The sequence below is a fragment of the Bos indicus x Bos taurus genome, chromosome 26 (genome assembly GCF_003369695.1).
Source record: "Bos indicus x Bos taurus breed Angus x Brahman F1 hybrid chromosome 26, Bos_hybrid_MaternalHap_v2.0, whole genome shotgun sequence".
Taxonomy (NCBI): Eukaryota; Metazoa; Chordata; class Mammalia; order Artiodactyla; family Bovidae; genus Bos; species Bos indicus x Bos taurus.
In genome coordinates this window covers 30,662,934-30,678,454 of record NC_040101.1, presented here as the reverse complement: position 1 = coordinate 30,678,454, position 15,521 = coordinate 30,662,934, and the positions used below count along the sequence as shown (strand labels likewise).

Here is a 15,521-nt window from a genome sequence, read left to right as displayed (position 1 = left end):
GACTGTCCTGGGGATTGAGATGCTCAATGGATGCAAAGGTCATAGATGGCTCTCTACCATGCACCAGACTGAACTCATTGCTTCTTAATGAATATGAGACGGAAATTTCAGGAACAGAGGAAACCAGACAATTCAGAGTAATATTCAATTATCACCAAGAGAGTTTTCAAACTTCTGTTTGTAGAGGAAGGTGCACATTTTTAATAATGTCTTAGCAACTCTGAGCCCTTATGTGTTTGGTCTTGTAGCAGACACAGAAAGTCTAGCTCCCAGCCTACAGCCAGGTTTTGGGGACATGGCGACTGCTTCAAAAGTGGGCTGGCCCCCACTTGTCACCTTCCTCTGCAATAAAAATGGTGGGCATGATGTCATTGGAGACAATTTACATCGGCTTTCTGCTCTTTCATAGAGCCTTAAAAAGGACATCATTTTGGATGGGGAGATTTCTCACAGGAATTTTGCAAAGATTGCACACTCTTTTCCAATGTTGTAATGTATATATGTATTATGCATGCTCATACACTTCAGTCGTGTCTGACGCTTTGTGGCCCTATGGACTGTAGCCCATCATGCTTCTCTGTCCATGGGGATTCTCCAGGCAAGAATACTGGAGTTGGTTTCCATGCCCTCCTCGTAACTGTGTCCAGGGTTGAGAGAAAAAAAGAAGTTCTCACTATCAGTTCTGTGCAGATTACTTTTGACCATTAACTGGCATAGATTCTCCTTCCTTCCTTCCTCCCCTACCTCCATCTCTTCTTAAAGGCTCAGCCATCGGGTCCAGAGGACCTGGGATCTAACTCTCCTTTATGGTCTGAGTCACCTCCATCACAAAACTCAGCATACAATTAATGATGGTTTCCTTCTTCATGCAAAAACAGTTAGCAAAATATGACTGTTGCCTAAGTAACTCAATATCTGTGTTTTCTTTTTCAGAAGATTAATTATGTATATACACATATAATTATTTATATATATAATATGTATATAGGTATAATAATACATATTATATATGTTAAACATGTATAATAAATTATATATACATTTTGTAAATATAAAATAGATATTATATATAATAATATGTATCATTATTTATTTGGAATATGGGAAAAAGGAAACTATCATTAATTGTATAGTGAGTTTTGTGAGGGAGGTGGCTCAGACCGTAAAGGAGAATTAGATTCTGGGTCCTCTGGAGCAGATGGCTGAGCCCTTAAGAGGAGATTAAAGTAGGGGAGGAAGGAAGGATGGAGAATTTATACCAGTTGAGGGTCAAAAGAAATCTTCACAGAACTAATGGTGAGGGTTTCTTTTTTTCTCTCAACCCTGGACAGTTACTTGCATTCTGATGTGACTAAGCAAATTCCCTACCGCAACTGAGAAGGTGTCAAATGTCCCAGGCATTCATGAGCACACCATCTCTCCTCCTGTGTCCCTAGGATATCTCCACAGTGGATGACACCCTCCCCATGTCTTTACGCAGCTGGGTATTGTGCTTCCTGGGCATCATCAGCACGCTGGTCATGATCTGCCTGGCCACTCCCATCTTCGTCGTCGTCATCATTCCTCTTGGCATCATTTATGTGTCTGTTCAGGTAGGTTTGGAAATGGCTAGGTTTCCCTTCTTCTCCTCATAAATGCTTAAGTTCTTCTCTTGGGTTTATCGCTAGTCACTCCCCACCCCTCGAGCATCTTTGTCATTGAGTCAGATATTAACATACCGTCTTCACAATGGTGAGGTTGTCGGTGGCTTCCAGAAGAGGTGTGCTAAGGCCGCTTCCTTGGTTGGCTTAGGTTGATCTACTTGGAGATGTGCCTCAGCAGGAGCCCAGTCTCTTCACTTCAGGGCAGTTCTCCTTTCACTGGGGTGTCTGTGGCGGGGCGGTGGGTGGGTGGGGGGGTGTTCAGGCTCAATTCCAGTGTGGTCTTGAGGGCAAAAGTCGTTTGATAGCCAAGCCTCAAGAAAAACTAGAACAAGTAGAAAGGGCTCCATGCCTGCAATAAGGGGAAGGAATGAGGGGAAGGAAGCTGTAGAGAGAATTCTTGTCCCAGCAGCTACCTTTGGGATAAATTGATCACCTTGAGAAACCAATCCTGAAGCCCTTCAGCGAAGGGCAGCCTTGTGGCTGTGGTAAGTTTACACTGCTGGGCTGTGTGTTGAGTTCCTCAGGTACATTGTCATCTCTGTTAGTAACAAATCAACAAATAAGAGGCAGGATATTTGAGGAAACTTCCATGTATAACATTTTGAATTCTGACTCTCGCATGCCTAGCTCTTCCCTTATTTCAACAAATCCTCTGGGCTTCCCTGGTGGCTCAGACAGTAAAGAATTCACCTACAATGCAGGAGACCCAGGGGGGTTGGATCCCCTGGAGAAGGGAATGGCTACCCACTCCAGTATTCTTGCCTGGAGAATTCCATGGACAGAGGAGCCTGGCAGGCTACAGTCCATGGGGTCACAAAGAGTCAGACATGACTGAAGCATCTTAGCACGCATGCATCAGCATACCTTTCTTAAGCCATTTATTGCCCATCTCTCCTTTCCGAACCCCTTGTTTCACAGCTGCATTTATCCCTTTAGAGACCATTTTTCTAAAAAAAAAAAAAAAGACCATTTTTATCACTACTGTCATTTAGGAATATGTGCAAAAAAGAAATATGTGCAGATTCTTGGGAGCATATGGATTAGGCTGACAAAATTCCTTGGAATACTCCAGCCTCTAGGGCTGTGGCAGAGTGTCTTGCTTTCATGCTCCCCTGTTCCCCACCAACCCCAGATCCTCGCATCGTCCTCTTCCTCTGAGCCTCTCTCATCTCTCCCCTAGTGAGAGACCAGATCAGAGCTGCCTCTTGTTCAGATGTTGGCTCTGGCCTCAGAGTAATGAATGTTGGTCACGGCCACGAGGGAAGAGGTAACAGCATATGTGATGTGATCTGTGACAGATTCTTCACTTTTTTGGGTCCAGATATTTTATGTGGCTACTTCCCGCCAGTTGAGACGACTGGACTCTGTCACCAGGTCCCCAATATACTCTCACTTCAGTGAGACTGTGTCAGGCTTGTCTGTTATCCGCGCCTTTGAGCACCAGCAGCGATTTCTAAAGCAAAGTGAGACAGCGATTGACACCAACCAGAAATGTGTCTTTTCTTGGATTACCTCCAACAGGTGAGACTGCCCCCAGATATTCACCCAGATATGTGTGCTTTGGAGTTCTGCGCATTTGACATTAGCTGTGGGAGGGTAGGCGTGGCCCAAAATGTGAAATTCACTCTGGCTAAACACGGAGAAGGCAATGGCACCCTACTCCAGTACTTTTGCCTAGAAAATCCCATGAATGGAAGAGCCTGGTAGGCTGCAGTCCATGGGGTCGCTAGAGTCGGACACGACTGAGTGACTTCACTTTCACTTTGGAAATGGCAACCCACTCCAGTGTTCTTGCCTGGAGAATCCCAGGGACGGGAAGCCTGGTTGGCTGCCGTCTATGAGGTCGCACAGAGTCAGACACGACTGAAGAGACGCAGCAGCAGCAGCAAACACGCCTATTGTGTGAGAAGAGAGGAGAAAGCATAAGCTTCAGAGTCAGACTGGTCCCTGTATCTGCTCTGCTACTTCCCGAGCTAGGGGAATTGTCTTGACCCCTCAGGAAAATCTCATTATTATTATTATTATTTTTTTTTTTTTTTACAATGGCTGGATCACAACCTATCTCATGGGCTTATGGAGGAAGTTACATGACACTGCTCAGCATTTTGTAACACAGATTCTGTCCAAGTGCTGGGTGAACCAGACATTCTGTTTGCTTCCCTGAGTGGATGTGTGGTTGTCCATAGGCAGGACAGTTATTGGAGGTGGGAAAGAAGCAGAAGTTGGAGGGAGGAGAGCTGCAAAATTTTGGGTAAAATCAGTAATGACAGAAATGAAAAACTCAAATCCTGTGAGGTAAATCCAAAAAGGCTGTGCAGTCTTGGTTCCTCCAGCTTCATTAGACCTTGGCGTGTCCTTGGAGGAGGAAGATCTTTTTCAGGAAATGAAAGCCCTTGAGTGGTTTCTACACTGTCTTGCACTGTGAAGGTCAGGCTAATGATGCTTAGTATTATTTGGAACGTGAAGAGGTCAGAAATTTGATTGTAAAGATCTTTTATATCTTAGATAATTTCCAAGAAGGAAAGAGCAATTTTTCTGTTGGATGCCCCTTGTAAAATATGTATCATATTTATTTGTAGGTGTGCTAGAATTATTTGTACAAATTTGGGAAAGCACATTTTACTGGGAAAGTCAGTTTTTATAAATTGCATCAATCTATATACTATTCAGTTCTCTACAAAGCCCAACATATCTCTCTGTTATCAGTTCTTACCTAACTTCTCTCCACCTCCTATTTTTTCTCCATCTTTTTAAAATCATGAAATCAGACAGGGTACATTGAACTTTCCTGTGGTGACTTCTTTCTAACCTTACATATGAATTCTTTATGCCATTGTTTACCTTGCCTAATCAAAAGAACTCATTTGGAACATTTTTTAAAATGCAGATTCCTAAAAGTCATTCCCTGAATCTCCTGGGGAAGAGTCCATGAATTTTTGGCACAAATCTGTATATTTTTAACAATTGCCACCAGATGATTCTTATGATTTGGCAAGTTTGGGAGGCACTGAAATATAGGATTCCCTTAGTTTAGCAAACTCTTCCAGTATCTTTAAAAATGCAATTTATTTTCCAAAATCCAAAATTTAAAAGACTTTAGGAAAACATGTCATAGTTAAACTGAGGCACCTCCTAAGAAGACAGTCCTACCAACTCAAGCCCTCTCAGAATGCTCTGGGAACCCCGCACTTGCTGGGTAAGGTAAGGAAGCTGACACCTCTCAGTGACACCTCTTTCTCTGGTTCTGTTGCCCTCCAGGTGGCTTGCGGTTCGTCTGGAGCTGATTGGGAACCTGATCGTCTTCTTTGCATCCTTGATGATGGTTATTTATAGAAATAACCTAAGTGGGGACACTGTGGGCTTTGTTCTGTCCAATGCACTTAATGTGAGTCTGGTTGGGAGTTTGGTTGAATTAATGCATTATTCTTAAATGCATGGTATATCCTAGACTAAGAATTAGTCTAGGATATACCATGGAGTCCACGCTCTGGATTCCTTTTTAGATCCAGATAGACCAGGAGAGACTGAGGTTCAAACCCTGTCTCCATCTCTTACTAATTGTGTAACCCATGGACATGCTCCTTAACCTTTCTAAGTAGGTGCCGGTGTCATCTGGGAAACTGGATATATATTTTGTTGCCCTGGGGAGTTAAGAAAGCAATCTCACGTGATTCAATCTAATAGTTTCCCATCTCTTTGCCTCTTGATTATAGTGGAAAGAAAAAATAACTATTTCTTTTATAATATAGCAGTAACCAGAAAGTCTTTTGAACAGTAACTTCTACGTTTATTTTGTTAAATCACAGAATAATTGGAGTTCACTTTAATGAAGAAGAGAGAGTCTAATAGAACTATATAATGCATCCCCCACTTGACTAAGGGATAAATATCAGACATTATTTCTTACCGCCTAAGACAGAGACTGGCACCACAGTAAAAGTTTAATAAATAATACTCATTTAATGAGTCATCTGGCCATCTTTTGTGGAAACTTTCTGAACTAATATTTTGGGGGTCTGCATAGCCACCAGCAGGGTCTACATGGCGCTGTTTTCAGTTGGAGTCCATAAGACCCAAAGGTGATCATGGTGGAAGAGGACTCTGTCATTCACCAGAATCACCGGGTTCCTTGTGCCACTGCCCTTTCATCCCCTCAGTTCTAGGCTTATTAACCTAGGACAGACAGGGCAAAGAGTTGGAGAACTATTAGACTGAACCAAAGAACATCGTTCAGATATCAACAGTTCATATGGTCCAGCCGACGCCAAGTGGTTGCCCTTAGTCCCCAGCCTCCTGAGCTTTCCTGTCTCTACCTACCATGTGCTCAACAAAGATTCCTGAGAGTATGTGCCAGGCCTGTATTTTTGCCTGTAGGAAGACTGCATCTGAGAAGCTTGCCTCTGAGTGACCCACAGATGCCCTGGACTCTGGCCCAGGTCATGACAGCTGTCTCCCTGTTGGTTAGATTTATCTCTGTAATGGCAGGAAGGCACTTGAATTTACTGGGGTAACAGAGGACAGGGGTCCATGTGGATGTCCCACCTTGAGGGTTGGCTTCTCAATCGAGCTGTTGTTAATTGAGAGCAGAGAAAGGCAGCAGCTTTTAGAAGGCCTGTTCCTACCCCATGTCTTTCCTTATGCTTCCCTCACTGGAATGCTACCCCTAAACTCTAATGACTTATAGGTGGGAGAGCCAAGTTCGAGTACCACTGCACTAACAGCCAGCCTATCTAGCCTCAGTTCTGGTGCCAGGCCACTCCAAGCCCCTGGTGTCTTTCCTGTGAGCACCACAGAGTTGAGCATTCAATGGTCCTCCCACCATTCAATGCACTGGCCTCATTTCCTCCTCCAAGGAGGTGTGGATTGTCTCTTATCCTCCTCCTTGCTGTCTTGTAGAGCCCGGCTTAGTGCTAGGTACCGAGGAGGCACTAGATTGAATTTGTGGTTTGACTAGTTGGGTTGGTTTAAGCCTCAGATGATCATCTTCTGGTTTCTCTGTAGATCACACAAACCCTGAACTGGCTAGTGAGGATGACGTCAGAAATAGAGACCAACATTGTGGCTGTTGAGCGAATAACCGAGTACATAAATGTGGAAAACGAGGTAAGGAGGAATCAGAGGAACCCAGGAACAAGGCCAAAAAAAAAAAAAAAAAGCTGATGCTTTGAGAATGCATCTATCTAGAGATTTCACACAGGGTCATAAAGGTTCTCTGGAAGTTTCCCTTGCTCAGACAGAAAGGACCTAATTTTTTTAAACCTAGAATAGGTAATTGTTTGGGAGAAGTCACATCTTGGGATTGTATCAAGTTAAATGGTGGCTTCATTTTCAGAGCAACCTCGTAGCCTAGGGTTTCTTTAATTGAATAAGGTATAAACCTTCTCAGCCATCCTGGTGGCTCAGATGGTAAAGAATCTGCCTGCAATGTGGGAGACCTGGGTTAGATCCATGGGTCGGGAAGGTGCCCTGAAGAAGGAAATGGCTGGAAGAACCAGTCTAGTTCAGTCTGTTCAAAGCAGATGCTCAAAAGTGGCTGGGACACTGCTACTTACTCTGTTCTGTGACATGAATCCTAGGGGGGGATTGTTGAGTGAGTTGTCACCACGTAAAGCACTTCTCCTCCTGTCTCCTGGCCAGGCACCATGGGTGACTGATAAGAGACCTCCAGAAGGTTGGCCCAGCAAAGGGGAGATCCAGTTTAGCAATTACCAAGTACGGTATCGACCTGAGCTGGATCTGGTACTGAAAGGGATCACCTGTGACATTAAGAGCACGGAGAAGGTAGGTGGAGCTGAAGAAAGGCCTGGGTGAGTCCTTGTGGACATAGAAAACCATTTCTCATTCAGTTGAAGTGAGAGGGTGGGAACACTTCCAATGCCTTGAGGTGTAGGGACACAGTACCACCACTAGAGGGCAGGATATCCACACAGGATCAAACAGACTTACTAAGCTCCTAAGGGCTTTCTTGCTCAGCCCTCCCTTGCCTCCCAACTGGCATCCTCTCCTCCTGTGGCAGATGGGCTTATTTCCTATAAGCTTCAAGGCTTACAGAGGGGAAGTCAGGAAGCACAGACCTGGGGAAGGAACTGGTGGAACGCCTGTGTGGAGGTTGTCCCTGCAGAGAGAGTGGGCTGGTTCTCCTTCTGGTGTGCAAAGTATGGTGTTCGTGTTCTCTGAGGACTTGGGGTCTGATACAGGGCCAAAAAATTGTCTGGGCAACAGTGCTTAGGTCTGTAATGTGCTTAGGTCCACGTTCTCAGACCTGATGGCAGGCCCAGTCCTTCCCTTCTCCTCATGTCTAAACAAAATTCTTAAAAATCGATTAATTTCCAGTAATAATTATAACAAAGGTGTACATTTCTAGTAGTCAATGCAGCCGTCAGCCAGCTACAAGTCAGGGGGTAGGGTGGGAAGGCCATCCTTTTCTGACATCTAGGCACTTTTTTTTTCCCCCACCAAAACCACAATCAGTCTAACATCTTAAGAGATGCAGTAGCTAATCACTGTCTTTTCCACTTGTGAGTATGAATGCCCCAGGCTAAATTGTTGTCCCCAAGAATTACACAATGAACTAACATGCAAAAAACTGTATTTACAGATTGGCGTGGTGGGCCGGACAGGAGCTGGGAAATCGTCCCTGACAAACTGCCTCTTCAGAATCCTAGAGGCCGCAGGAGGCCAGATCACCATTGATGGGGTAGACATTGCTTCCATTGGGCTCCACGACCTCCGAGAGAAACTGACCATCATCCCCCAGGTAAACTCTAGGACGTGCTCACCTGCAGCTGGTTCCACAGGAAACATTGCACCATCTTCTCGATGTATGTTCACTTAGCAGTGTCATTTCTGTCGTCTGCCTGGGATACCTAAGCTAGTTCTCTAAAATACACTGCTTCCAGAACTTAACAAAAAGAAGTTTTGCATTTGGGGGCAATATGCTTGTGTGACTCAGTATCTAAACAGTAGGTGGCAGCATCACAACAGAAGTCAAGGGGAGCAGATGATTATCTGTAGCCCATCAGGGTTCGCAGGGCCTTTGCAATCAGCATTAGCAGTTTTGCCACTGAAGCTTGAAACCATTAAGCTTTATTCTCTGCATCTGATGTGGTTACAAGAGAGGGGAGGGAATCTGCAGCAATTTTTTGCCAGTAAGTGGAACAGTTAGTGTATCAGCAAGAAAGTCTTCCCAGCAGCTTTGCTCTCTGGACCCCTCCAAACAAGAATGCCCTGGAGGCTCTGGGTGTGTGGTCCTCATCGGAACCTGTCTGCCTCTGCTCGCTGCAGCCAAGTCTGGGGGTGACTTTGGCTGGTCTGGTGTTTGCTCCCTTTTTACACTTTTCTGCAGCCTCTTCAAGAGCACAAGAAATTCTTTTCTTGTGACTGCACTACCCTTTCCTGTGCATGTCCTGATTCCCTCCACCTTCATTCACACCATGAGTTTTCAGTCTGTGTGTGGAAGGGGTGGGATATTTCTCTCATCTTTTTAAGAGATGCTGAGGCAAACTTGGAGATCTATAAATGAATTTTAGAATGAAAACAAAACCAAGGACTCCACTAATTTTCAAAAAATATTTTATTTATTCGGCTGTACCAGGTCTTAGCTGCAGTACTCAAGATTTTTGATCTTCGATCTTCGTTGCAGCATGGGGGATCTAGTTCCCTGACCAGGAATCAAACCCAGGCCTCCCTGCATTGGGATCGTAGTCTTAGCCAGTGGACCACCAGGGATATCCCCCAAGGACTCCCCTTAATGCTGTGTTTAGCTCAAAGCTGTCATCGGGGAAATCGTGCAGAACCTTGACCACTAACCAGCTTTCCATCTCAGACCAGTCCTGCCTGCTTTCTTGGCCACAATGACCTGGTTCTTTTTCTGACACTGGCCCCAGTAACTGCCTGGTCCCTCGACTTGCAGGACCCCATCCTGTTCTCTGGGAGCCTGAGGATGAATCTGGACCCCTTCAACAACTACTCGGATGAGGAGATTTGGAAGGCCTTGGAGCTCTCTCACCTCAAATCTTTCGTGGCTGGCCTGCAAGCTGGGTTGTCCTACGAAGTGACAGAGGGTGGTGACAACCTGAGGTAAGGTTTCATAACCCACTGCTCCCACAGGCTGTGGAGGCGGCAAGGGGACCACTCCTTCTGTTGCTCATGCTTGGTGGCATCTGGCAAAGAATTTTCACTCTCCAGGTCTAATTCCTAGTGCACAAAAGGAACCTGTTGTGAAGATTAAAACAGAAGTGTATGTGCTTGAAAACCTTTGTTAATAAACAAACCCTCATGAGACATTACAAATGTGAGTTTGCAGATCCCGCCCTTGTGCGGGTTCTCAGGTGCACTCAGGCTGAAAACAATCCCCGATGCCTGGTCCAGCCCCAGAGAGTCTGATGTAAGTGGTGTGAGGCACTGCTGGAGGTGTGAGTTCTAAAGGATGCCCAGAAGCCCTGGTCTAAGGGGCACCTGGATGATGGAGACGTGGAGTCTGCAGGGTCCTTGTAACACCATAACCCAACACCAAGATTCTTTTGGCTTTATAATTCTTTTTTACTGTTTCAAAGCATTTCTATACCTGTTGACACTTCACAGTTCCTGTTGGCTAACAAGCTGACCTGGCATTTCTCCTATGACAACCTGCTTTTCCCTTCTACAAACTCGTGGTCAGTTCTCAGCCAGAGCCAGCAGCTCAAGGGTGGGTCTTCCTGCAGTCCCTGCATGGTGAGCAGGGCTTAGACCATTAGCAGCTGAAGCTCAAAAGAGAAGGGAAGGCTCAGAAGCTGAGTTAATGGACCTGCCGCTCTGGCCTCACTTGGGAGCTTGTTGTAAATGCAGAATTTCAGATTCTGGACCTACTATCTGGAATCTCCCCTGTAGCAGGAGCCCTGGGTGATTTGTGTGCACAGTAGAGCAGGGGAAGCAATGACGAGCAGGTTGAGTTCTTAGTAGGCGGCACGCTAGCATCACTAGGCAAAGTCCTGTGCCCAGGCTGTACCCTATACCAGTGGAACCAGGGCCGCTGCTGATCCCAGTGTGCAGCCCCAGGAACACCTACGAGCCCTGGTGGAGAACACCCTTTGTTTGTTCTCCTTCAGCCACAGATCTGGGAACTAGCAGAACTGAGGTAGGTCTTCAGGCCTATTAAAAATGCTGTTCAAACATTCAGTCAACAAATATATATTGAGCACCTACTGGAAAGACAGAGGAAAATGCCATAGACATACCCATGCCCTCCTAGAACTTACGTGCGATGGAGAAGACAGACATTAGACAAGTAAATTCTGCACAATAAATGCCTGAGGTGTGCAGGGCCATGGGGGCCGATCTGGCAGGATCTGATGGGGCCCAAGACCGGAGTCACACCCTTCTTGGACCACGCTGAGACACGTGGCATGACCAGTGCCTTAATTTCAGATCTGGGGGAGCGGGTGTTGAAACTTAAAATCCTTTGATCAGAAACTAGAGATCAGTCAGCTTGGAGATCAAGCTGTCCACAGCTAAAAGCCAAACTGATGCCTCAGCAGCAGCCTGTTACTATGAAGTCCAAGTGAACCAGGCAGGAAGTTAAGTAAACAGTTTTGCAGTATCTGTGTTCTTACACAGAAAAGCTGGAAGTTCATCTTGGGTGACTTCTCATCTCCTGCAGAAATTTTCTTGCAGGGAATTACAGAACTTTAGTCTGGCCACCCTCTGTTTAATATGTTCCCTAATGGCCACGGCAGGAAAGAACAATTAGCAAATTCCTGAAGATTTCCTCCACATCATTTCCCAAAGCTTCTTTATGTAAGTAAGAGGTCCAGTTTTCATTACTGGCTTTTCGCAAATTAAAGCCATTTGCATCTTACAGGCATCTTCGGATCCCACATACACTGCATCTCGCACCAAGACATCATCGTGGTCATTAGCTGTTCATTAGCAGTGGTCTCCAATCGAGGCGGAAGGCCCCAAACAAACGAGACTCGAGGCTAGAATTACACATTAAAATAAGGAATGGATTTACTAAGAGCACTAAGAAATGCCACTGGGGCGTTCTTGTGTGGTGTCATCCTATAGTAATGATGTCGGGTCAAATACTGCTGAAGCAAGCTGGGTGGCAGCCGTCTTATTTTGAAATTGTTGCTGGTGTACCGTAGCTAAATGCAAGGTACTAGTCCTGGGCTAGTGTTTTCCAAACTTGTTAAACATGAAAGTCTCCTGGGGTGTATTCAAAATACATGTTCTCAAAATCATGCAATTTGCAGAGACATGGATGGACCCAGAGACTGTCATACAGAATGAAGTCAGCACAAAACCTATCACTTATATGTGGAAACTAGAAAAATAAGACAGATGAACTTATTTGCAAAGCAGAAATAGAGACAGATGTAGAAGATGGACATATGGATATGAGCGGAGAAGAGGCGGTGGCATAAATTTGGAGATCGGGATTGACATATATATATATACTGCTGCTGCGTCGTTTCAGTCGTGTCCGACTCTCTGCGACCCCATAGATGGCAGCCCACCAGCCTCCGCCGCTCCTGGGATTCTCCAGGCAAGAATACTGGAGTGGGTTGCCATTTCCTTCTCCAATGCATGAAAGTGAAAAGTGAAAGTGAAGTCGCTCAGTCGTGTCCGACTCTTCGCGACCCCATGGACTACAGCCTACCAGGCTCCTCCGTCCATGGGATTTTCCAGGCAAGAGTACTGGAGTGGGGTGCCACTGCCTTCTCCGTATATAAAATAGCTAATGAGAACTGCTGTACAGCACAGGGAACTGTACAGTCCTCACAGGTTTGTGAGGACCTAAATGGGAAGGAAATCCAAGGCAGAGGGGATATATGTATATGTCTAGCTGATTCACCGTGCTGTGTAGCAGAAACTAGTACAACATTGTAAGCAACTATAGTCCAACAAAAAGTTAAAAAATACATATTCCTGGGCTCCTCCCCATTCTCAGAATGGGGACCAGAAGTATGAATTTTTTAATTAAGTACCTGTGGTGAGTCTTCTAATTAAAGGTTTGGAAAACACTGCCCTTGGCAACAGTGAACAGCTAGTGGAAGAGGGTAAGGCATTCTAACAGAATAGAGGTATATGGGTTTTGAAAGTCTGATCTGGAACGTGAAATGTACCCTCTCAGACCCTCAAGCCTGGTTACTCCTTGGTCCTTAGGGGCTAATGCTTGGTTTCTTCCATTGCTGCAGCATAGGGCAAAGGCAGCTACTGTGCCTGGCCAGGGCTCTGCTTCGGAAATCCAAGATTCTGATCATGGACGAGGCCACTGCTGCGGTGGATCTAGAGACAGATCAGCTCATCCAGACGACCATCCAAACTGAGTTCTCCCACTGCACAACCATCACCATCGCCCACCGGTTGCACACCATCATGGACAGTGACAAGTGAGTAAGGAGACAGCCTCATAGCCTGGCTTAACCCTTGGTCAACAGTGATAGCATCAGTTGTGAGATATCTTTACAGAAGGCTTAACCACCAGCATTTTACTGTGAAGAAATAGAGGCTGAGAGATTTCAAGTAATTTGCCCAAAATTATACATCAGGCCGACGGGGTTAAGGGAACTGTCTTGAAGGTAAAACGGGAAACTGTGTGTAACTATTAGCCAAGTCTGGGCAGTGGAGGCCCAAGCCAGGAGTGGCAGATGTTGATCCGGAGACCTTTTGGACTATATAGGGTCTCAGCTGCTCCCTGGTAAACAGAATCTTTCCATTCCTTCTATCTCTGACGACTGAAAGTTAGTAATCTTGAAATTACAATAGACTCCCTTTTTAAATCAATGTGTTGGTGATGGACAGGGAGGCCTGGCGTGCTGCAGTTCATGGAGTCGCAAAGAGTCGGACACGACTGAGCGACTGAACTGATCCTTAAACAATGTGTATCCTTAAAAAAGAATAGACATACTGCATCTATTCCTATACTATTTTGTTCCGTATTCCACATAGAACCCCTCTGTGCCGATGCCGATGGCTGTGGTTCACCCTTGCTCCTCTGTAGCCTGTGATGAATAAACATGCAGCTGCTGCTTAGTCACTCAGTCGTGTCCGACTCTTAGCGACCCCATGGACTGCAGCCCACCAGGCTCCTCCGAATTGGCCACCTTAACCTGTGCTCGTGTCCTAGTCCACAGACTCCTCGTCTCGGCCAAGGAGGTTCTTTCTCTGCTCAGATTCCCAGTCAATAACGAAAGTGATGCTGAGGCTGAAACAGCATAAGCTTTATTCGATGGCCAAAGAATGGAGAAGTGGAAATTAGTTGGCAAATCAACTTTCTCAACCCCAAAGAAGATACCAATTACATAGGATAGTTGAGGTAGAAAGGGAAAGAACTGGAAAGAGTGGGAGGAATATTCATGACGTATCTGAGACCAAGGTTGTGGTTTGGAGCCAAACTCATGCAACCCGCCTTTTCAGTCCTTTCTGGGCTTTTCTGGTTGTCATAGCAACTGTCCTTCTCAGGTGCTTGTAGGTATATCATTTAGCATATGCTAATTCAAACCAGTCGGCCAGTAAAGGAACTCAACCCTGAATATTCATTGGAAGAACTGATGCTGAAGCTCCAATACTTTGGCCACCTGATGCAAACAGCCAACTTGCTGGGAAAGACTGAGGGCAAAAGAAGTGGGCAGCAGAGGAGGAGATGGTTAGATAGCATTACCAACTCAGTGGGCACGAATCTGAGCAAACTCCAGGAGACAGTGGAGGAGGAGGAAGCCTGGCCTGCTGCAGTCAGTCCATCGGCTTCCAAAGAGTTGGACATGACTTAGCAACTGAGCAACAACAATAATATATTACAGTGAGCACATCATGAGACCCAAGGTCTACTGGAAATCAAATCTTTCACCACCTTAGGTCTAGTTGGTTCCAACCAGTTCTTGTTTTTCTCTTTGCAGTGTCCTCCTGAAACTTAGATAAGAGCAATTGGTTTCCATTCAAGGGAGGGGCAGGGGTATGATTCTGGGGCAACCACTTTGGTAACAATACCACGACTTTAGTAAGTCCTGGTTATTCTTAAAAAATGCCAAGGTTTGAGACGCTGCTTTCTAAGACTTTCTTTTCTGTTTCAGGGTAATGGTCCTAGACAGTGGGAAGATTGTAGAGTATGACAGCCCTGAAGAACTGCTGAAAAACCCTGGCCCCTTTTATTTTATGGCCCAAGAAGCTGGCATTGAAAATACGAACAGTACAACGTTCTGAGGGCAAGTCTTGTGGGTTAGAGGACTATTTAGATCATTTCTTATTTTTTGTGAAGTATATCATATAAAAGTGTGTGCTAAATGTATGTTTTAAAGAAGGATCGTAAGTGAGCACCTACATCCTTACTAAGATTAAAAAAAAAAAAAATTATTACCAGCAACATCAGAAACCCCGTGATGATTCCACTTTGATCATTCCTCCTCGTTACCCACCCACCCTTCTCCAGAGAAACCACCATCTGAATTTTGTGATAATTATTCCTTTGTTTTTCATTTTGGTCTTACCATTTTCCTTAAACATATAACTTTAAAAAAAACTTAATGTGAATGGCCTCACACTGCATGTATTCTTGCTTCTTTTGTCCAATATTATATTTGAGATTCATCCATGTCCAAGCACGTAATGAGGCTGCTTCATTCTCACTGCTCTGGAGTACAGCAGTATGTGAAACAGGCCTCAGTTTATCCAATTTAGGTTGATCAGCAGTGGGGTGATTTCCAGGGTTTGTTATTTTTCCTGTTATGAACAGTACTGCTGTGAGCATTCCGGTACACAACTCCTAAGACTCGTGTAAGAGTTAGGCAGACCGTGTAGCAATGGGAGGTGTGCATAGGTTTAAATGCATATAGTCGGTAATGCCAATTTAAAACCTTTTTCCCCCCAACCTGCTGAGTGTGAACTGGTATCTCCTTGAGG

At 45.2% G+C, this 15,521-nt stretch overlaps 1 protein-coding gene across 2 annotated transcripts in view; it reads left to right on the top strand.

Annotated features, from left to right (window-relative positions):
• Window positions 1–15,160, top strand: part of ABCC2 (ATP binding cassette subfamily C member 2) — a 71,019-nt gene extending 55,859 nt beyond the window's left edge. For both annotated transcript variants that reach the window (XM_027528853.1, XM_027528854.1), the window contains exons 24-32: window positions 1,437–1,592; window positions 2,965–3,164; window positions 4,902–5,028; window positions 6,645–6,746; window positions 7,281–7,424; window positions 8,242–8,400; window positions 9,556–9,722; window positions 12,821–13,015; window positions 14,696–15,160. In XM_027528853.1, the coding sequence (XP_027384654.1) occupies window positions 1,437–1,592; window positions 2,965–3,164; window positions 4,902–5,028; window positions 6,645–6,746; window positions 7,281–7,424; window positions 8,242–8,400; window positions 9,556–9,722; window positions 12,821–13,015; window positions 14,696–14,825 (1,380 nt within the window). In that variant the 3' untranslated portion in view covers window positions 14,826–15,160. The remainder of the gene's footprint in view (window positions 1–1,436; window positions 1,593–2,964; window positions 3,165–4,901; window positions 5,029–6,644; window positions 6,747–7,280; window positions 7,425–8,241; window positions 8,401–9,555; window positions 9,723–12,820; window positions 13,016–14,695) is intronic.
• Window positions 15,161–15,521: the final 361 nt, after the last annotated feature.